The sequence below is a fragment of the Aythya marila genome (assembly GCF_965140915.1).
Source record: "Aythya marila genome assembly, chromosome: 14".
NCBI classification, from domain to species: domain Eukaryota; kingdom Metazoa; phylum Chordata; class Aves; order Anseriformes; family Anatidae; genus Aythya; species Aythya marila.
In genome coordinates, this window is record NC_139055.1 from 14,912,911 (window position 1) to 14,936,981 (window position 24,071).

The 24,071-nt window shown below is 36.3% G+C and overlaps 1 protein-coding gene across 5 annotated transcripts in view; it reads right to left on the minus strand.

The window, feature by feature from the left end:
* Window positions 1-3,613: 3,613 nt before the first annotated feature.
* Window positions 3,614-24,071, minus strand: part of CNOT6 (CCR4-NOT transcription complex subunit 6) — a 30,561-nt gene continuing 10,103 nt past the window's right edge. For 3 of the 5 annotated variants that reach the window (XM_082771553.1, XM_082771554.1, XM_082771555.1), the window contains 11 exons: window positions 19,408-19,521; window positions 17,969-18,155; window positions 13,884-13,969; window positions 12,808-12,912; window positions 12,647-12,715; window positions 11,014-11,171; window positions 10,349-10,503; window positions 9,264-9,418; window positions 8,101-8,331; window positions 6,570-6,772; window positions 3,614-5,878 (listed from right to left, as the gene is read on the minus strand). In XM_082771553.1, the coding sequence (XP_082627679.1) occupies window positions 5,666-5,878; window positions 6,570-6,772; window positions 8,101-8,331; window positions 9,264-9,418; window positions 10,349-10,503; window positions 11,014-11,171; window positions 12,647-12,715; window positions 12,808-12,912; window positions 13,884-13,969; window positions 17,969-18,155; window positions 19,408-19,519 (1,674 nt within the window). In that variant the 5' untranslated portion in view covers window positions 19,520-19,521 and the 3' untranslated portion in view covers window positions 3,614-5,665. Of the gene's footprint in view, window positions 5,879-6,569; window positions 6,773-8,100; window positions 8,332-9,263; window positions 9,419-10,348; window positions 10,504-11,013; window positions 11,172-12,646; window positions 12,716-12,807; window positions 12,913-13,883; window positions 13,970-16,180; window positions 16,236-17,968; window positions 18,156-19,407; window positions 19,522-24,071 lie in introns of those variants that run through there. The other 2 variants (XM_082771556.1, XM_082771557.1) reach the window with 2 other exon arrangements.

The following is a 24,071-nucleotide window of genomic DNA, read 5'->3' on the forward strand; positions in this document are numbered from 1 at the left end:
TGACACACTGGGAAGATTTAACCAGAGCATATCTTCCTATCTTTTAAAAACTTAAAATATGTAAGAATACTGGGCTTATTTTGGAAAAAAAGAAAATATTCAAATGCAGCAAAGGTCCCCATAGCTTAATTAACTTTACTGCTTTCCATGCAAACAGCGTAAGCGAACATTTAGAGAGTGAACAATTAGTGCCTCTGGGTTAGGAGGGTAAGATGAAAAGCAAGGAAGTAACCAGAACACTCACACTTTAACGACGTAAGGCTTTTTTTCCCCTGAAGGTCACCCTTCGTACCTTGCATATTCTCATCCTCCCCCCTTACCTTTTCCTCAGAATTTTTGCCTTCCCTCTCCCAGCTCAGTTCCAAATGTTTAAAATATTTTTCTCTACCCGTGTCAGTAGAAAAGAAATGCCATGGAGTCACCAGTACCATTTGGGGAAGTTCCCACCCTAAAATAACCTTGTGCTCTGCCTGAAGGGTCAGTAGATAAGGAAACGGTAACCAGGAGTCTGGCCAGAGTGACTTTGCACTGGGTTATATTAGACTAGCTGCAAAGCAGGTCTTTTTCATTCCCATCATGGCAGCTGAATTTATAAAGCCAATATTAAACTAACATGGACATTACCAAATCAACTGCTGCCAATGGGCAAGGTTAGATCCTAGGCCTGAATTTCTGCAAATATCCTAAGACTAATGGCACAAGCCGCGCTTTCTGGATGCCGCTCAAAGCACAGCGCCTGCACCTCCCCGTGCACACGAAGCCTGTGATGCACGCACCATCTAGTGGCAACACAGCAAATGCGCTGGCGAGAATTAAAATCTCACACTTGGAACCAAATAGAAATCGTCGCTGAAGTCTCTAACAGGCTCGTAACTCTGTCAGGGACTTAGAGCTGCTTCAAGACAGCACATTTTAAAAATACAAAGAGGTGAGGACTCTGAGGCATGGGGTATTCGGGGAACACTGAACAAGGTCATTTACTTCCAAACAAATGAGCATCAAAATAAAGAACATGAGTTCTGGAATGACACAGGAGGGCCAGGGAGAGGTCTTCAGGGGCTTCAATGATTTACACAGCAAGCATGCTCAGATACTTTTATGTTTTCTGCTGTTAGTGATGGGGACATCATATGAAACAAAAATCTGCACTTCTATGCATACATGCTGATGCAGAAGAGTACACTGCATGAAGACAGTGACATTAAAATTAAGGACAAGAGTTGGCTTGAACCTCATTCCTGAAGGAAAAAAAAAAAATAAGGCAAGAAATCTTCACTTTGGTCCCCTCCTGTGGTAAATTAATGGAAAGAGGAACCTTTGAATCTCTTCTTGCTGCCAGATGCCAAGGGGCAGATCTACTTGGGGCTTTCTAGGGACTTGTGGTGGGGGCACGCAGCAGGTTACTGCACACAGACCAAGGCCATGGCTCCTGCGCTGCACAAAGGATGTTGCTGACTGACTTATGAAAGAGGGCCAGCTATGAAGACATGGAGGTGCAGTTTACATTAGGGAGAAAGCTTCACATTTTAGTTTTGGACAGGTGTTTTCCACCAATTCTGGAGGCATTACTAACCACTCCTTGATTTTGCAATCCAAAGCCAGTTGATTCAGACTGTTTTCTTTTTTGTTCTGGGGACCTATATAGTACAGGAAAAGCTTTTGGGGATGATCGAGTCTCTTATTTGCTTCCATTTTACCCTTAGCATTCTTCATTCACTTTAGCCATATGTGCAACTTGAGGAAAAGTTTCACGAATTAAGTTAAAATATGAATTAGACTTCAAGAAGGTTTGAAACAGATATTGGATTTATTGGTCAGCTATGAGTAGGAAAATACATTGGTAAAGAAAAAGAAGACCCTGTATATAAATATAATACTAACTAGTTAAAATTTGACCAAGAAGAAAGTTCCACTGAAGAGAACAGTAAAAGCCCTTGTTTACCATCAGACCATATTCAGTTTCCCATTTATCTTATTGAAGAGCTGCCTATAGACAAATGCAACATTCTTTGAGCTTAGTGCAGATAATGTGCTGGTTTTTGTTACATGAATGGTAAACAAGAGTTAGTCCAGTGCATTACACATTATACAGAAGTACTGTGAATAAAGACTAAGATATTCTATTTTAGACACTACTTGAACATACCAAGACACTTAAGTGTTACAAATTTATGCAACCAAAAGGAAAGAATAGCAGTTAACATACTAAAAAATACTGTGTCCGGCTGGATGAAGAAGGCTTGCTACTTATGCGGTTAACTGATTATTATTATTTTTAAAGTTTTACAGTGTAATTAGTTTTCTTTTCCAATGATGTTGTAATTATTTTGTCTTTAGTACAGGTTATACTGTGTGGCTGAAAAAGCAAACCATAAACTATCTTTTGAGTCTGCTCAAAAACAAACAAACAAAATCATCCCCCCTCCCACCAAAACTTGAGAGATTTGCTAAGGTTACACCAAAAATGCATACATACAATGTTCTAACCAAAGTCAGTTTTGTCAGTGTTAGCCAAATTTACTTTTTTGTTTTTGAAGCTGCTAGAAGGACAAAATAATTACAAAATTCACCAACTTATATGCTCTTCCCCTTCCACCCCCCAACTTGTGTTATTTTAAAGCAGTAACTCATGGTATTAGTCTCGTACTCTAATCAATTTGTTTAGTTGAGTATGCTTCAATTTACATTTGGATACTCAGAATTCTTTGCAAGTGTAGCTAAAACTTGACAAGATATGGCTGACCATACTTTAAGTGGAAAAAAAAGCCTGGTCAAACCTAATAAATCCTTTTAACCCTCGGATGTTTTGTGACTTTTGCTCTATGTGCTTTTACAACAAGAACACTGAAGGTACATTATGGCAACACCCAAAACAACCTCAAATAAAAACATCGCAAATAACCATTTTATGTTAAAGACTATGAAGCAAACATTTTGATTTTGTGAAGACATGGTTTATTGCCTTATTCTATGTTATAGCTGGAAATTGAGACTTTTGAGTTAGATTTGACACAGGAATATATTTTCTTTGAAAGATTGTTTGACAAAGTGTATCTCAGCTCTGTTTTGGTGCCATCTGGTCTTTCCCTGTATTCACAAGATTACTCATTCCCTCACCCCCCAAGTCACCACTGCAGTCCAGTTAAAACCCAGTGAAGTCAAAGGAGTGTCTTCAATGTACTCATCGGGTTTTCGGTTGGGACCCGATGGACTAGTATAAAAGCTGGAGGAAACGGTTATTTACATGGACCCTTCGACTGTAAGGTGACTGAACAGGAATAGTTGTGTCTCCAAAAGCACAGCGGGCCATATTTTAATAGGATGTCAAAGTCAAATGCTTTTAAATCTAAGAGATATAGGAGAACACATATTGGATAAAGCTCAAACCTTTTGAATCTAACAAGTGCACTCAAGCTCCAGCATCTATTAAAGTAAATTATCCCCCTCTAAGAAATACAAAATGAGTAAGTGCTTCCCTTCCCCTTCTGTAAAGCTTTCTGGACTCATTACACAATCCAGATAATCAGAAAAGAAAAATAGTTTGCTCAGTTTGACAAGCAAAATTGGCTCATCATCACTGGAAATTGTCATGATGTACGTTACCAAGACATCATTAAGGAAACATGAGTAAAACACCTTTTATTCACACTTTACAAAAAAACCCAAAAAAACAAACAGAAAAAAAATAACACTACGCATTAAGTCTACTACAGCAATACTACCAGCATTTCAATGTACTGATTATAAACTGGACATGTTTGGTGTTTTCACAACTAAAACCAAAACAAAATAACCCCAAGAGATCAGGTCCCAGACAAGGATTCAAGATCAAAATTTCTCCTATTGAAATTTTAAAATGTACACTTTACATATCCAAACTGTTAGTAACGTTTACTTTCAGCTTAAAACTGAATTGTTTGAGCACTTATGTGCTTACCAATTTCTAATAAAATTTTGAATCATTATTACCAATCCACTCATATATATAAAAATTCACAATATTTAGAAAGTTATAATGCTCAGTGTCCTTTTGCTTCCCTGCCCGCAGCTGAAACAAAAGCTGTTTAAGACCAAGCTCTCTATCTCCACTTTTTTTTTTTTTTTACATTGATTATTTAAGTTGTATTAGTTTAAGGAGATAACTTCTCTCTTTTAGGATACAAATACACAAGTTAAATTTGTAAGCTTTTATATACTTGGCTTCATGACACAAATGGCACTGAGGGTATACTACAACTTTAGTCTTGACACTTTAAAGTAAGACTTGGTCACTTTAAAAAATGATCTGAAGAATTGTCTTTGGGACCTGTTTTGAAAACGCATTTATTTTTACACTGCTTCATCAATAGAAAATGTAAGGTTGTTAAGTATTTTTTCTTTAAGGAATTACACTTTCTGAAACTGAGGAACACACTTAAACTAAGGAGAATTCACATGATAATTCTTAGTGGGAAAAAGAGCACTGTGCAATGACACTGAAAGAAGCAGTGCATGGGTATTAGAAGCTAGAAACTGTGTACCCATAACCTGAACATGTTCAAAGAGTGTGATATCCAATGCTTCACAAAGGAAAAAAAAGATGCCACAGCTTATACAAAAGTATTTTCATAAAATTTTCACAAGTGTTAACATTATTTAAAAAAATAAAAGAGGATGCACAGGCTCTCTCTGCATGCACAGGCAGTGCTAGTTGAGAACAAATTTAAGCAGGCACAGTGGAGATAGAACAAGTATTTAAAACAGAAACAAGCTGTACACAGTTATCCCTAAATTTTACTTCAAAAGTTAGAGATGAGAAAAATATCTGAGTGTATACGCATCAGCAATAACTTTGAATGCATACAGGTTTACTTATATTCACTGCTTAGCTTATCTGTTCTGCGAGAACACTATGCTTTTCTCTTTTTTAAATCAGAAATCAACAGAAAGTATTTAGTTATCTCTGTAAGATATTAAGATTTTATAGATTTGGATTTTAAAAGCAATGTTCTCAATTGAACATAAAAAGTAGTACAAAAGGGCTAACAAAACCCTAACAGTGCAAATCGTTAGCAGAGAAAACCTGTGACAACCTCTTTTACAAGCTGGCCTTTATAACACATGAAAACAGATAAAAATTTAGCCTTAGTTTACAATACAATCATTTTCCAAATCTGATTTTTTTTTTTTAAAGTACAAAATCTCATAAATCAGGTTTTCTGTTGTTCATATACAATCAATAAAGGCTAAATTCAAATTCTATATTTTACAAACAAGTCTGAAAAAGCAGGGAGTGAAGTACGGAAGAATGTTCTGTGGATGTTCCTACTGGCCTCAAAAAAGTAGTGCTACAGATAACTGTGCAAAGAGAATATACTGTATAACAATTCCCTATTTCAAGGCATGAAAATGTCACGTTGGATAAAAGAAACAGGAAGGTTAATTGTAACGTATTAAAGAAAGGTGCAAATGCACCAATCACTGTTGAACAGTATACAAAGTATATTGGGCTCAGAATTGTGTCTGTTGATAGCACCTGGCTTTTACTATGTCTTTAGCAAATAATTAGATTTAAGATTAAGATTATTAAGAAAAAAAAATCCCTGTTGGCCATACCTCACTCCTCTATATTCAGATTTTACAATTGTACAAGTTAGATTGAGGTTGCCCTCTAAAATGTACTTAACTACCTCCTGCCAGGGAGATGGATTCCATTTACAGGAGGCAGGAAAGGCAGCAAAAGCTCCAGTTGTGCAAAAAGTGAGAAGTGGTCAGAAGGGATGAGCGGATGCGGACAACCACTTATATTGTTCTCTATTAACCAATGATGATCCAAAGGTCCAAGAATGCCAAGTATGTTTAGCTGAGGTTTAGAATAGAAGATGTAGTCAATAATACCCTAAAACGAGAATAGAAATAACATTATTAGTGTGTAACCTTTATCCAAGTTATTATTATTATTATTTATTTATTTATTTATTTTAAAACAAATGTGAGTTTAGGATTAGGAGTAACTGAAATGCTACCATTCCTTCTCCACAGTATACCATCAGTTTAGGAGGCTTATATTTCCTGTCCTGTCCCAATACAGATTAGGGAAACAAAGAACAAGTCCACTTCATGTCATTCATGCTCTGCTTTTGCAGGTTGTCACTTCCAACCTCCCACAAAGCTTCAAATCACACTTCTGATTTTGAAGAAGGAAGCAGCCCTCTGTTTCCTCATGCCAAGGGTACACTGACAGCTTTCCAGTAACGGTGTAGATTGCTTCCTTGGAATTGGCAGCTTAACTGCCTGTGTTCTACTACTTCATTTAGCATGGAGTATTAAAATACATCACATATATATATGAAAAGAAAACAACTCCATCTCTTGCAAATCTACTACAAGATCCTAACACAAAAAAAGGATGACTTAGCTACTGGAGTGCTCAACATTTCGATGTCCAAGAAACCATGTTTTAAATATAAGTTCAGCAAATCTGCTGTTAGCTATCTAAACATTAACTTCTTTGCTAAACAATTAACATGAATTGCTCTAATAAAACTTCAGATAGGAAACTTTTTCAAAACAGCAGCAAAGTTTTTTACCTTGAAATCAAATGTGTAATTTGTATAAGGCATTAGACCATTCTCATAGGCACTCTTCAACTTGAAACCATGTGTAATTCTTCCGTTTGTTGTTCCATTTTTTCCATTACAGCTGAAGTTGGTAAGACTTTCATTGTATCTCAGTTCCTTGAAATCTTTGTGGTTTGTTTCCACTCCACCAGTACTCAAATACTCAACAACACCTGACAGGAGAGACAAACACACAGGAAGGTATTAACAAGCATTCAGCATGTAAATGTGTGTGGATTACTCTGAGTTCTATATGCAATTTTCTGCTTTATATAAGGAAACCCTTAACAAGTACACAATACAGTCAGCAGTTCTTATAAAATACTGTGAGACAATGTATACACATAGCTAGAGCAACTGTCACCTAGAACAAAGAAACATTCATTGATTAGAAAAACTTGAACATTAGTAAGAATGGTTTGACTCGAGAAATGAAGATGAAAGAGGTAGAAGTAAAATTCCAGGTAGGTGCTAGGTAGGCAACTTCTTCTTGTCTCCATGCACAAATCTTAGCTTTCAACATTCCAAGACTAAAATGCTGCCAAAAAGACCAGTTCCATAACACTACTTCAGCTAAAGTTCACTTGAAAAGAGGGCACAAAGCAAATTAGACAGATATCTGTCTTGGAAAACTACAGTTGTGCTCCTTTTCAGGAGAGGTGTGTTAGAGTTCTGGAAGGTAAAGGAGATGACTAACTGTTCTGAAGAGACACATGAACTGGCCATTGCAATAAGCACCAGCTTGCTTTCTTGCGATCATATTTAAAAAGAACAAACTAAACAAAAATCCCACACACTTCCAGCACTCTGAGCAGTAACCACTCATATCAACCCTAGCAGATGTTAACAGTTGACAGAGGCCAGAAGGAAGGCAGACCAAGAATGAAGATTACTATATTTAATAATTAGCAGCAAGAAAGAAGGATGGCTCTTGAGTTCAGTACTTGAATTGGGTACCTGAGAAAGAGTAAAGAAGCGGTTCACTGAATCTGTTATTTCCTTGCACTTTATAAAGTTGCCACAAAATCATAAAAATTAGCACAATAGTAAAGAGCTATGAAGAATTCCTTTCTGGTAGGAGATATATTGAATTTTAGGAGTCCTAAAACATCTGAGCTGCAGAAAATGACTATAAGGATGCAACTTTAAAGAGAAGAACATGTATTTTCACACTTAAAGTAATAAGAATAAATAAAAAACCAACAACCCCCAATTATCGGTAACATACTAACATTTCCAGTTATGTTGGAAGACATTTTCTTCCTTTCCATTCCTGTTTAAGATAACAATCAAAATGATCCTGAAAGACAAGACAGAACTACACTACTGCATAGACAATAAAAGTCACTCACAAAAGAAGCAGTTCTTATCTTTTTTCCTTCCTTAGTACCTTTAGAGCTTGTAATATGAAACAATGTGTTAGCTGGGTTGAAATTTCCTCTAAAAATTGAGACCTTAGAATTTAAATTGTTACAGAAAAATAATAAAACAGTGCTCTTACCAGAGTCTGGCAGAGAATTCAGATCGGCACACAGTACAAGTGGAATGGTTCCATGTTCTCCCGAAACACCAGGCTTGAGAGTACGGGAAGCTTTATCAATAATGTTCTTTACCTCAGACAGGAACATCATAGTCTGAACTAGCTTCACGTCAGAATAATCTGGGTCCCAATGCATATGTGCATTAGCAACAAGAACTAGCTGCTTTTCCATCCCAAGATGTGGTTTTCCAGCTAAAATTTAAAATTGATTATTTACTTTATGTGGTCAGCAACAGAAATGTTATCATCTTTAACTGTGTTGAATTTTATACAAGACATTTTAGTGGAAGAAAAATACCAGTTGCTTGAAGACAATTCATACCATTTAGTTTAAGATGGCTATACAACTCCTCTTAGATCTAGTAAGTGTTTTAGTTGATCCTAAGCATTAGGAATAATTTTATTTCACACTGAAGACCATTAACAGACTATCACTCTAATGTTTATGTATTTAGGAATGCCACTATCACCATAAATAATAGATAACCACACTAACAGAAAACTACTGTAGTTTTAAGAATTAAAACAGTTTTCCTCAGGTTATCTGTGAGTGCAAACAAGCTCTGCCCATATCTTACTAGGCAATGAGCTCTGCGTTTTAAAGTTACTCATATTGTTAAGCTACCTACTTAGAATTACTTCTTAAAAAGCTTGTTAGAATGTGAACTAAAATCATACTTGGATAAACATAAACGTTGAATAGGTACCCACTGAGGTACTTATAAAGCCAACTTACATCTCATAAATTAAGGAATGGCAGGGCAGAACAAGTTGGGTTTAAGCATAACATTGAAGAAAACAAACTAAAACGATGCAGATACATGAACCTGGAAAACCCAACTACTATCAACTGATTCTCTGATACCTGTACATCTCTCCAAGCAAAGTCCATCAAAGCAAAATAGTACAAGTGAAGCTACAAACAAAAAAAAAAAAAACAACTATCTCATCCTTTGAATAATACATCTTTTCTCCTATTTCTCTTTGGAAATAAGTTTGTCTGGGCATACAGTGTATGAACAAACTCATCTGTAGAATCTGGTTTCTGTTTTACTGTAACAAAAGTCCATTTTTTTAATTTATAAAATACAATCATTTCAAAAATTAAGCTAGATAGGACTTACATGACATTTCTATCAATTCTTTTCGCAGTTCTAATAATACAGCAACTCCAATGTTATCTTTTGTCATAACTCTGTTCAACATAGCTTCTGAACCTTCTGAGTTAGCCATAGCTAGTTGATTGAACTCAACGGTATGTTTTTGAACCAAAGTAAATCTGAAAGAAGAACATTATATGTGATTTCTTCAGTAAACAGATATCAAAGGAAATGTTATAGGTAATTCGCCTTTTAATTAAAGCTCAAACATTTGTGATGAGAAAGTCTCAGCCTATAACATAATTTCATAAAAATCCTAAACTGAAATTAAAGGATAAAAAAAATGCTAGGAAAACTGTAAGATATTAAGCTGATTTTAAATTTAAGTATTTATTTTATTTTTAAAAAGAGAAAAATATAGAATAGGAGCTCTTGTTTTTGATTCTCCATGAGATTCTAGTTCAAACTTGCAGATTTAATAGAGTGACTGAGTAATTGTTTTTTGGCACCTACATTTACTTGTGAACACAAAGGAATGGAAGCAGAAGGAAGGAAAACTATTACTGTCATATCCAAACAGTTGTACAAGTATAATACAACGAGTAACTATTGCAGCTCTTATATGATGTCTTAATATCATTGCTCACTCCTAAGAATAGGTTCATTCTTTTCCCCTCCTTTCTCAGAAGATAAATGCATCAAAAAAGTCAGTCATCTGAGCCCTTACTTCAGCAATTTTGATTACCTATCCATTTAATTAAAACAAAACAAAAAAAAAAAGGAAAAAACATTTGCTTCCTTCTAATTATTAACACCTAATGGTAGCATATGAAGTGTAACTTAGTGAAGTCCTAACCTGTTTTGTTCCAATAGAAGAAAATTTCAACTTCAGCAAAAATTCAGGATAAAATTCTCCATTGCTAGTTATGCACAAAAAGATTTCTCCTGTACAAACTACTCCTTCTAGAGATTGGAATGCTCCATAACAAACATTGAACAGCTACAGAAAGGGTGACTAATGCCAAGTTGTTTTGACTGTAGAATGACACAAGAAATTGTGTGAAAAAGAGCAAGACACAATAGAAGGCTTTACAAAACCTATCACTTACTTTTCTGTTTTGAAAAATATTGCACAACCATCAACATGTTTTCTTTCCTGTTCTGACATTGTCCTAGCTCTGGATTTTGGACTGAAGAATCCATTATAGCCACGTTCTTTCAATTCTACCAGGAAAAAACTGTAGTACTGTTCTGTTTCAACCTCCTATAGAGTCAGAATAGAGCACAGCATGAATGTACGATAGCAAAATACACAGGACTGTTATTATTTAGACTTGAAGTTTAAATCATTTTCAAATTAGATTAGAAAAAAACAAACACACATTAGAATCAAGTATATCGCAGAATGTAAATTTGAGAGCAATACTCCTATTTTAAGAAGAAAATAGAATGAATTTCTGTAATCCACAGAGTTATGATTATCTTAAGCCTTTTATTTGAAAATGTGTCAATTATACCCCCACATACACATGTACACACAAAGACACCCCCACATACATTTCTTTGATCAGCAGCTGCTGGTTCACATTCCAACTGTGTGGGCTGAAAAGCATTCTTTTGATGTCAAGCAACAAATACTGCTCTAAACACCCTTTCTTTTTTCTTTTGTTTTCAGACGGTTTTGAAAACAGACCATTTACTGTAAACATAGTTAACATAGAGAAACCAGTAGATGAGAATACAAAAGGAAAAGAAATAGCAGCATATCTTTTACCTGAAGACTTATGATGTCGGCATTACAGCTCAGGATTTCCTGCATAATGGCTTTTTTTCTGTATTCCCAGTTCAGTGCCCAAGATGGACAATAGCCATACAACTGCCGGGTAGCATATTTATCACAAAGTACGTTGTAACACATGACAGAGAACAAGGCTGTGGATAAATAATGTTACTTACACACTGATGTGTTAAGAACAAAAAAAACACAGTTATATTCTTCACTTTTGTCTTCTGCAGATTTATAAATGCAAGCTTCATTTGCTTCAACCAAAAATTAACACCTGTACTTATACTAAAAAAGCATTTATTAGTCCTTCTGGAAAGATGTTACCTTCAAGTTTGGGCTTCTGGAAGCCATCTACTAACATTTACTTAGTAAACAAAACCAAAACCACCCTTTATATGGATAATGAAATAGACAGCAGACAAATGTACTCCATGCTAAGTGATGCATTACTGTGAAAAGCCTAGAACAAGGTGTTTTGAACATTTAAATTTGCTAGCTATCCTGAAGTTTGTAAGCTCTTGAAATAGACTATTTAAAAATCTATCTTAATATCAGCATGAAATGTAACAGATCCTCATAATTTTGCAGATATACATCAGGGTTAGGAATTTTTCACACAAATAAGTAGTATAGGCAAAACAGTAAGTAAAAAACATCCACCTCTAATTTTCCTCACAAAGCTTACAATTTGCATGTAACGTTAAACATTTGCTTCTCTGTATTTATTTTGAACAGAAGTATTTATTTTTGCTTCTCTGTATTTATTTTTGAACAATTTATTTTTAAGACAGTTCAGGGCAGCATGACAGGTAATCCAGTAGGATGGATATTTGGTTTTGTTTTTAAAAAAGCACTAAGGAATTTGCAGTATGATAATGAGATACTTTACTTGGAAGATTACTGGTAGCTCCTCTCAACAAGGAGGACAACACAGGAGAAGAAAAAAATACAGCTGTTTGAAGATTTAGAAAATGAGGCAACAATCCAAGGCTGACTGGGGGTCAAAGCTCAATCCTTTGAAAACAAATAGGTGAGAGCAAGAGACATATTGCATAACATCATGGTCTTTGAAGTAACCTCCTTGATAAAATCAATAGGGGAAAGTAACGTATGTCAGTCCTGAAACAGAGGACACTGCAATAATTGCAGAATATTTTCAGTCTGCAAATGAATAAAAAGGGCTGTATTTTAGATAATTCATGCAGAAGAAATTAGTAAGCAGATAAATGCATCCTGATTCCCAAGAGCAAGAAACTTGTGGAAGCAGGTGATACATAGGGAACTTGAAAGGAAAAAAAAGTATCTACCCTTTTGAGAAATTATGACCATGGTCTTCCATTTTTTATTCTTCAACAAATGTTCAATTGAGCCTGTTATAATACAACTATATAACTCATTGTGGACAACAATTTCACTTCCTGGGAAGAGTATGCTCATTAAGAAGAAACTACATCCTAATAGGATCTGAACCAGGTGTTCCAGTTGAGGTAGAACTGCTTCAACTAGCTGCCAGCAATGGTCAGATGATTAATTAATTTAAGTATCAAAAACTTTTCAGCAGATAATAAAGATCAACAGTTTTCATAAAAAGAAATGAAAAGTCCTTGAAGTGTTACAGTACCTGTTGGTCTTGTACGGTCTGGTTCTTGCAACATAATCCAAGATCTTGGAGGCGGTTGTTCTGTTGAAACTATGGAAGTATTTTAAAAATAGAAATACAAGAAGTGATAATCACATTTAATTTATACAGCAGAAATTAATGTTTTAAGAATGATCACTTACTTCTTTTTGCAGTACCTGCCAAATTATCAAGCAAATAGTTCAGTAGCCTTCGTGTCCCATCTGGTTCCTGATAAAGGTTCAGAATATCCTGTGTAAGTGGATTTCCTGCAAACACATTTACAGAAATACTGAAATATGCAGAATCAGTATGAATTTACACATGCACATTTAAAGCCAGCATCTCTGAGAAAAATACTAAGTTTACTATGAACAAACTTCAAATCTCAAGTCTTCAATCCCACAAACCACAACACGTGCAGCTATTTCTGCTGAATTTAATTGCATTCTCTCTTCTTCTGAAAGCCTGCTCCAAGTGCAGGTGTTGGATCTAACAGCAGGGAGAAATTGGCATGGTACAATGTGCTGCATCACTTGCAGGCACAAAGCTGATGAGGCAAAAACCACAAGAGCAACCTGTTTGCTTTGCTTGATGTGAGTGAAGTGTCCACTGTCAGTTTGCCTGTCCTACCCCAATGGAGTCTACCAACTGCTAAACTCATAAAGCTGATCATAAAGGTTTTCATGGACAATGCACGTGGTAATCATCCAGTTTTAAAGGAGGAAGACTTGAGACTTAACAGCATTTGGAGATATTGCTATCGCTCAGTACTCCTGATCTTGCAGGCCCTCATGTGACAATTTCCAATGAAATCAGCAATTTTATAGCAACAATAATTCATACAATTCAGAGAAAAAAGGGAAAAAATATAGCTGCTTGTGTAAACAGCACAATAACCTTTGTACAGCAGTACAAAGCATATACCCCTTTTGGTTAGAGTTCACTATCAATAGCTCACTGCAGACTTAAAGCACTCTTATCTGATTCCTGTGCAAGCAACAGAAAGCTTCCTCTCTGCAGAAAGGAGGAAGACTCTTTACATTTGGAGTGTTTGGACCCAAGGAGCTCTTCTCTTAATCACTAAATAACAACATTTATAAGAGTGAAGTAGCTAAGTAGTAAGTAGCATCTGGGATTGCTATTCAGTAACATTTTATGAATCAGCAGTCTACAGCCATTACATCTCAGGAGTGATATCATTAAATAAAGCACGGATACCAAGAAAAAGTAGTAATACCTTTCAGACCCAAAGTCTGTAACTGGAACAGTTTTCCCAGCTCAAAAGGTAAAACTCGTAACAGGTTGTTATTTAAATGTAGTTCCCTGTAGACAGAGTAAGAATCATATAGGGCTGAAAACAGACCAAAGTTTGTCTTCAGCAACCTATAGTACAGGAGATTTAACTAAAAGAAACAACATACTAGCAAACCACAATACTCAAAAAAAATTGAAGACGAAACAGCAATAGTTAGGGAAATCCTGCTGTACTCACACACACACAGACAGAATATGTATTGCATTGAAGTAAAGAGGAAAGCAGCTGTTTGGCAAGTTCATCTTAAAAAGTCAGGAATTTTGTAAACATTAACAATTATGAAAGCATTTAATACTACAAGTGATCAAGTAGTAACAGCTCTGACAAACCACACCATAAAACAGTTCATCTATGATTAAAAGCCAAATAAAGGAAAATTAAATCCCAGAAAACAAATAAGCAAAAAATAAATGAAGTACCATGACAGCACTACTAGAGCTATGACATTATCATGTTAGTACACAGTTAAAATTCTTTTTGGTTAAGGTCTCTCATGAATACTGGTTTGCACTTTACATGGAGTAGGGAAAAGCGGAGTGCATGCCTCAGGTAATTTAATTCTTTCCGCTAAGCTTCTTTCCTTTGACACATAAGGAAAGGTAAGTGCATACTGATCTACTGTGTACAAGTTTCCAGACACAAAGAAAGAGTTGATCTGTCTCTGGCCAACAAATAGTAATTTTCTGTTGTTTCCATAACTTCAGTATTAGGATGAAATACGTGCTTTTTACTTTCCAAAAAGCAAAATAAATACAGGAACAGGTCTGGATTCTGATATCCCAATCAACTGGGCAGAGAGAATGGACTTGTGAGCAAGCTTTTCAATTTCTTAAAAGCATTCCAAGCTAAGTAGTAAAGACTTTCCTTAAAATTTTCAATATAAAGTTGCTACTTCAAAAGGGTTTCTACCTTGGTGTCTAGAGACTCGAAAATTATTCAAGGAGGGAATGACACCAAACTTGGATGCCAAGAATTATGTTACTGCCTTTAGATTTCTACAACACAGCACTCAAAGCAAAGAGAAATATTTCTTCTCCTACCCTTGTATTTCAAAAGTAAATTCTATACAGTTCTTTCCTAGCAGTGAATTCCCAAAGAAATTCTCAGTTTAACTGCATATTTAGAAACCTTGGTAAAAATGAAGTCGCTTGTTTCACAGATACTCTGGTGTGTGGAATAGCAGAAGATAAGGGAGGGGACTTTCTTTTTGATTGACTGGGTTATCTAGAAATGTTGAATCATTACTCATCTGATTGCCAGACTATATAATACAACTGGTCACCTGTTTTGTAGTTACTTTTTTGTTTGTTTTGAATATAAAATCTCACAGATGAAAGCACATATTTTAGACAGAAACTCAGAAGCCCACTGTGTCATTATACAGTTTCTAAGTATGAACAATAAACATGGCAGGTAAATAAGGAGACAATATATTATTTAAAACAAAATATTCCCAATGGTCCTCAGCACTTCCATGGACGTTTGAGACTTAAATGGATATAATTTTTTAGAGATAATATTCAATAAGACATTAAAAGGCTACTAATTTATTCTTTAGGAAGGTACCTTGTCCATTAAGAGCTTTTCAAAGCACTGCCGAAGTCTAAAAAAAGTTAGATTATTTATGAAGTGTAAAAAATACAGCTAAATTCCTTTAGTGAAAAAATAGCAGGATGGAAGAATGGCATAAAAGTATCATTACATTTTCTGTCTTGGATGAAAGGATTATTTTCTCTAATAAGCTTTGCCTCCTGGAACCCCTCCTTTACACAGCAAAGATGATAACAGCAAATTCCACTAGTTCTTTCAAGCATATCAAGAGAATCTGTTTTAGATCTGAGCTTTTCGAGGTAATATGTTAGAATGTTTTTTTCTCCTCTTTCCCCAAAGATCAGAAATCTTACTGCTCTCTCTGACACCTCTTTCTTGAGTACCTGCAGCAAAAACAGAGATGCAATGAGTCTTGGGTGAGCTTTGCCATACAGACCAAAAACAGAGCTCCAGATGTGAGAGTTTAAAGACCTGTTATCAATTCTAATGCGTGAGAGCACAAATTATTTCTGTGGCTCAGGGTATTAGCAATGCCCAGTGTTGAATTACCGTTAGTTTGAACAACTTCCCAGAACTTATGGGAAGCGTCAGCAGTAAGAGCTAGCCTGAAACATAAAACTACAGCACAACTGAGACCTGCAGAGCGCTATCACACAGGATGCACTTACGGATTTTTCTTCATTTTCACCACAGTGAAAAGAAATCATGGATCAGCTGCAATTACTGAGGACAGAGAGAGTGCAGTGGATTAATGCACTAGCTTTTCACGTCTAGAGGTCTGGATTCAATTTCTATGTTTATATCACAATCAGAAAACTGGATTGATCCTAGGCCTTGGCTACACATTTCACATTCACAAGATTTAGCATTCTCTACTTGGAAGAGGTTTAGGACTTGGAAGAGAGCTGAAACTTCATAAAGTTAGAATAAATTGGGAAAAATGTTGTGAAGATAGCATAGTATCTTTGGACTCTGCTGATGACTCTATGGGGCTATTCTAACTTAATGTCATGAATATTAATTTTACAGCAACATTTCAGAAAGAAAGAAAAAGATTGATGAAAATAAAATAATGCTGATGAAATGAAAAGATTAATTTGAAAGTATTCCAGGATTTAGGATTACTAGCTCATGTTATCTGAAGAATGGATAAAGGAGAGAAGAAAATTACTAATAACTGCTTTTAATTGGAGTAGTAATGCAAAACATTAAAAATAAAATACAAAAGAACAAGCTATTTCAATTCTGATAACAACTACACAACACACTACAAAAGAGAGCTGCCAATTATATTCTAAAAAGTACGGTTCCTTTACTCAACCACCAAGACTGAGACTTAAAGTACTTTGGAATTTGAGCTTTTAGTACCAATTTAATTGGCTAGTTTAATCCTCTCCAACAGAGTGGACTTCTCTAAAGTAGAATAAAATGCAGTGACATATTTATGTACAAACTTGCTTTGCTTCCAGTTTTATTAAAGCTGTCCTGGCAGTCCATTTCTCTATTTTCTTTCTTTACTTCCACTAAAATTTGAATTACTTGTAGACTCAGTGTTTTCTGGTTTTGAGAAAGTTGGCCATAAACATCTTCAAAATTAAAAGTAGTTACGTCAATTACTTGTAACTATCTAATAAAACTAAAGATAAGGCTCTTCTTTTGGGTCAAGGGTAAAAGAGTGTTGCCTGTAAATATTTACCTTTATATGTCATTTACATATTTACATAACAATGTATTGTAAAGTGAAATGCTGCAGCCTTAATTATAATGTAAATATTCATCGCTATTCATGTTTGAGGTATCATTCCATGCAAACTTTGTGCATTTTCACATTGTAAAATTGAGTGGAAAAAGTTGCATATAGTACTTTTTTCCCCCTCTTCGATTTGCATAGGAATGCAGCTACTTGAGAGTAAATGTAGGAAGGAGATGATGTTAGAAAAACTGCAGTAGTTACAAAACCAAGAGAATAAGAACTATTATTATTAGAAATAATTACTAAAGATGAATAAATAGGAAGAATAGTAGTTAGCATGACTGTGAATGTTTAATCGGACCTTCTTCCTTCTTCCTACTTTCCTGTGAGACAAAGGCAATTGTTTGTGCATCAGCATTTCTTAGAGAAGAATTCCACATAAAGATTTTTAAGAGTTTGAAAAGAGATGCATAAGAGAGGAAACCTTACTTGGAAAGATATAAAATGGTTGACTATTATCAAACTGAGCGCTTCCGGAGCTCATAATGAACTGTTATACATTGGAACAGAATATCACAGAAAATCCAGCACTGCTATAAACTGCAAAGACTATAGCAAGTGTTCAGGGGGACAGGTAAAGAGTCAGGAAGGGGATATTTATTTATCCTTTCTGTTGACTAGAACATCAATATTATGCCAAAACCCGAGCTGTTTCTATAAGATAACAGGAGTTAAAATTGTTCAACTGCTAAAACTTATGTACCTGAGTGACACCATGTTTCCGAGCTCTGCTGGTAAACTGCGGATTTTGTTAGAGGACAGGTCCAGATACACCAGATTGTGAAGCTTGGCAATGTCTGAAGGAATACGGGATAAGGAATTGTCACTGAGATGCAAAGCTGTCAAATGGGTCAGTGTCCACAACGATGAACTTAAGCTTCTCACTTTCCCTGGGGAAGGAAGGTGAAGGAAAAAAATAAAAATCCATTAATCATTGATTATATAAATCCAAAGAAATTCAGCACTGTACATGAGAATTTAAAGTGTTGCCAGGGACACTTAGATTGTTTTTCTCCCAATCCATACTTAAATTTTGAGCATCTGTCCTTCTTAAGTCCCATACAAAACAGACATTTACTAACTGACCATGTATTCAATAATTAATAGATGTTTAAGAAATATTATTTGTCTTACAGGTTATATTTGGGGTGAAAGATTCTTCAGTTTGCCCCTTATTTCTGTGTAACATCTTTCAAACCCAAAGTCTTTATTCTGTGGCATTAATCCAGCCAAGAACAGACAGAAGTACTATATTTGGGGTGACTAAAATGCTTCGTTAAGAACATGGATTTCCATCTGGTATTCAACCAAAAGCTGCATAAATTATTGCCAGAGATTTAAAAAAAAAGGTATAATTTTCGTATAAACTGAATGGTGGAAACATGGATTTGTGTTATAGAATCAAGATTCTTACACTGCTGCATGTGAGCAATGTGAGATATAATCAGAAGAAGGTCTCAAAATATTTTCTCTCTCCAAGACTTTTTTTTTGGAAGAGCTCTTTTCATTTACAAGTCATCTAACTGTGCCAATGGCATTAGAAGAAGGGTACCAACGTCAATTTCTCCAAGGTGGAAAAAGTTTTGAAAGCCTTTTAAAAGACCACCATTTAACTAGGTTTCTGCATCTGCAACCTTCAGGTAAGAAATGCCCATGTAAAGGCATGTAGCACTTGAATCAAGACACGGATTCAGTGATCTGGACAGAAAGAATGACTCTTCTCAGTTCGAACTACTTGTATTCTACAAATTTCTGTATTAGACAGTCAGTCATTTAGAAATACCACATCAGTTTTTACAGTCTCATGAAGAAATTCCATATTTAATCAAAATTTCAGCCTAAATTTGCATCACTAGAAAATCTGCTGGATGTGATAACCTACAACACTGCTGTGCAACGTGCGAAGACCTTTAATGAGTCAAAAGGTCAAGCCTTGGTTTTTTATTCCTTCTTCCAGTGGAAGCTGGGTATCAGTTTACCACAGGTGAATGTACCACACTGAGCATACAACTTCTCTCCTATCATTCTTTCACGTTCCCTAGATTTCTTGTTCAAGCCTGTACTACGACACAGGCTATTCATAAATAGCAATGAGATTGTAACTCAGTTACAATCAGTTACTCAGATTCCTCAGTTTCTTACCACTTATTTCCAACTCCGCCCAGTGTGATTTCTTTCCGTTGGCTGCTTCCTCTGAGGACATAATTGTGTACATCCTCCGTGGATCAGGTGGATCGTACTTTTCCTTGGGCATTCCTGCCAAGATAAAGAGACGAAGAATGAATTATGATGCTTTACATGGTGAATTATTTGAAAGGTAGTTTCCATTTCTCAGTTAAATATCTTTTCAGACGTTCACTCCAAACACGTCTCAAAACTTAAAGACAACTTGTGACCATTTATAAATTTTACTGAATGGGAAAGCCTGCTCTAAAAATAGATGAGCTCAGATTCCCGATGCTCCCAGAATGACAGATGACAATCCCCCTCTACCCTCTGACAACAATTTAACAAAATCTGTAAACCAATATAAAGATTCTGTCCTGACACCTTTCACAAGTATTATGTATTTCACTGTATCCTTCTAAAAACAACCCAACGCATTGCAGTCTCCTTTGCCACCAAATTCTTCCTTGTATAAACTGTGAAGAAAACAGTTGTCTCTAACCTTGTTTATCTACCAGTTCCAAGCTTATTGCAATTCTCAACTCATCGCACAATTCAGAGCATCCAAGAAAAGAACATTTCAAAAGGATCCTCAATTCTTCAAGTCTGCTAAGCAACAGCCTTTTAATCCAAACCTTATCCTACTCCTTTGAATCTGAAAATATTGCATCTAAGGTAGAGATTCCTGCCAGTTTCTTCAGTTAGGCATTTAATGATTACGCTTATCTCCAGTGCAAGAAGGATGTGGACTTGAGAGGGTCCAGAGGAGGCCACAAGGATGATCAGAGGCTGGAGCACCTCTCCTAAGAAGAAAGGCCAGGAGACCTGGGGATGTTCAGCCTGGAAAAGGGAAGGCTCAAGGGACACCTTATTGCTTTAAGGTCCCTACCAACCCAAGCTGTTCTAAGATATCACGATTTTTCTCATTCTCTTCCAGATCACTCCTGATAATTTTACCAGAAACATTTCTGAATTTCTTCTTTTTTTTTTTCATATCCAATTGCAGACCATGAAAAAGAAGGAGCAAAAATTCCTCTACAAAAAGCCTCCCTCTGGCATTCCTGTACATCAACATACTTGTACTACCCCACTGCAGAGAAGGAAGGAAAATAAGGCATTCCTGGATTGATACTAAAAGCCTGTTCTATAACCCTCTCTTTTGTATTTTAGGATTAAGAATCACATTTGGGTTTTAGTCAGTTAAAAAGGGAAAACAGCTTAAATATATTTTGATTTAAGTAACTACTGTATTAACGTACACATTAGTTACATATTTTAAGGTTACAGAAGGCTTCCAATATAAATAGCTTTTATCACAGATTAGAAAACTACTTTTGCATAGCTCTATGTAGATGTAAGAGCTTCTACGGCAAAGAGTTCACCAGCTTAAAGTGATGCATCCAAACATACAGAAAAGCACAAGTAGTGAGCTATAAAGTTATTTATATGCAATAAAGAAGTTAAACAATACTGACTCAAACAGTATTTACAAGCAAGTTACAAGAAACATTACACAATTGTTAAGCAAAATGTATCAATATTTTAATATTATCCCAAAAACAGTAAACAGAGAAAAACCTCCATTGGTTGAAGCCCTAAGGAACGCCTACCTACCAAATTTTTCAAGGCTTTCTATCAAGTCAATTTTTTTCCTGTCGCTGGACTAATTGACTATATCAGAAAGTGTTGTACTTATCCAGAGCATAAACCAGTAAGAACCTTTACAAGATTAGGTTATCAACCAGACTTGTTTCTTATGGATTGAATGTACAGGGAATGGTTTATTCTATATGTTAAAAACAAACAAAAATAATAATTAATTGCGTGTCTTAATTAAAAGTTTTTAGACCCCCCAAATGCTTAGTTTAATACAACAGCTCTTCTACTAATTCACACTCTTTCTTTCCTCTTTCTCCTTTCCCACTCCCAGTCAACTCCCAGTAAACCCTGGGCAGGTTTACTATGCCCATGGAAATTCCTCTTTAAGAAATGAATGGTGGGCAAAACGATGAGATTATAAATAGCAGCTGGGGTGAGTTCCTTAAAGGATGACAGTACCTGAGTACCCAGAATGCTAACGTTGTGAAGTGTAATAATTTCTTCTTCCAAGCCAATTAAAGGAGGTAAAAGTTGATTGAAAGCCACAAGGAAGGTAAAATCAGAACGTCTCCCTGCAGTAACTAATCAGTGCAATAATATGTGGCAAAGTACTATATACAGCTTCTCTTCTGAAATTCCTACAAATTAGTAAGTTTTTCACAAATGCTATCACCCTGTAAGAGCACTGCTTTTTCAGGAAAGATTTACCTTCTTTGGTCATTTGATATTTTCTCTTCCTGTGGTTCCCCAACTTAACAACCGTGTTCCAATTTTTCAAAACTAAAGCAGGTAATACTAGAGAGAAATCTCATTCAGCACAGCAATACGGATACTCCCTAGAGCACGGTCAATCACATGCACTAATTAACAGACTTGCTGGTACCAGCAGTACATGGCTTCTTCCCACTAAAAGAGGATGACACACTTTTCCAAGGGGTTTTGTTAACGCGCACTAAAACAGCTGAAGAGTTGTAAGGATTAAAGGTTTTAATGCAAGATCCTGGTGCCCCCGTGCTCCCAGCCCACCCCTGTCACTGCTCTACCCCTCGTTAGCACTCCTGCTCTTGACAGTTTTCCCTTTCTCACTGCAATTCAAAGTGGGCAATTCTGCGTTGCTGAGGATTGCCAAGAGCAGAAAAAGCAGCAAATGCACACGAGGCCTCCTTGCTAAAGGAGTGCTCCTGGCTGTGAGGCAGGGCAGCTTCGCGGGCAGGCATCCAGCTGCTGATCGGCACCGCTGATCCCAGCCACACCAGAATGCCAGGGGAATCATCCTGCCACATTTTAGAGCATCTTTATTCATCGCAGAGTTCGAGATCTCTCAGGCCCTGACACCAAGGCTAAATGTGGGTCACGTTTCACAGGTCATCATAAAATATGAACGTGATACCTTGAACTAAATGTCAAAACTTGGAGTATGCATGGAGCATGGAGTAGTTGAAGGAAATCACTCTGTTTTACAGATCACTTTTTTCTTTCTCCAGCTCCCCTTTTAGGACCTGCTGAGGTACTCTGGTTCACTGTTGAGGTAGATGTTACGTGAAGTGATGCAGTTTTGTCAGACTAAACCAATTTTAAGAAGCACAACATGGTACTGAGCAACCTTAAAGCTTTTGGTAACTGCAGCTTTAATAACATAACTAACGTGATAATTCACATCTCATTTTCAAAACAGCTTTCACCATCTGCAATTTTCAGTTGCACCAAGACAGCCTGGGGGAAGCACCACTGGATATTCCCCTGTTGTTATATGCAGTAAGTTAGTTGGTAAGGGAGAAAAGGTTTATAGAGAAATTATGACACAGATGCCCAGCACACATTCCAGACTACAAAAATTGAGTGAAGAGGACACTGAAGTACGTTTAAGTGCAAATAAAATTGTTTACTATCTTGTACTAGGTTATCGCAATTGCATTTAAGAGTTGTAAACACAGAAGAGCTTTAGAGTTTAAGAGGAGGACAGCTGCCCATTCCTACCCCAGGTCACTCAATCCTAACGTGGAATTAACACTCCTTACCCAAAGAAGCTGAGCTGAAACAGGTTGGTGGTGTCAACAGCACAAAAGATCTAGCACAAGAAATTAGATCTGGAGTCTTTGATGCAGACACAATTTTAAGCCTTTATTTCAGGGATGGTACCCAAAGACAGGAGAATGGGGAAATGGCAAACCGAGACAGACCAGGCTGTTCGTGGAGAGGTGCAAGAGTGGTGAGGATCAGAAAGGGAGAAGAAAAATACTGAAGATTGCAAAGTCAAGGGAGGGCAAGCTGTCAGAAGAGCTGACAAAAGTGGCTGATATGACAAAAGGAGGATGTAGCACTGGCTTTGGCTTCGCTCAGGAACAGATCACGAGAGACAAAGCTAAATTTCCCCCAAGATTGAGTTGCACCTGCACCAATTGCTGCCTGTCTCTCCAGATTAAAGTAATGAGTGCAGTCAGGTGATTAACAGCCAAGCTAGGTGCTGGTTTAGAAAACTGTCCTGGAAAAGAGAAGGTGTGATTACCAGCAACTATGTGAGTGGGTGTGCTGCTCTATTAAGCAGGTGCTGCTTTGCTGCTGAAGAGGAATTATTATCAAAGCACTGGTGCAATTAAGAGTGCAGTCTCAGGAAAAGTTAGTGGCCTAGAAAAGGAAGATTTGGAGGAGGTGCCTGAAGGCCAAGTCATTTTAGCTCCTCTGCTATCTAAAGAAGAATGCAAAAAGACTCAGAGTGATGCTTGAGAAGGTCCATGTAATGGTAAGTCCTTCTGTTATAGCAACATGAAAGGTAAAAGCTAGAATACAAGGTAGTTAATGATCCAAACAACTCTGTAAAGTGCCAATAAATTATGTCTCTAAAATAAAGATGATGGCCTAGGAGAACTGTCTTGAGTGGTAGGGCAGAAAAGATTTTGTTTTATTCCCATTCTTTTCTTTTGAAGGTTTTATGAAGTTGGAAGGCTGTGGTAAGATACATTTAATCAAAATAGGTAGGTGAGCAGTATTCCAAGAGTAAGCAGAAAGCTTTTTTTCCCCTTAAAACAACAACAAAAGCTTAT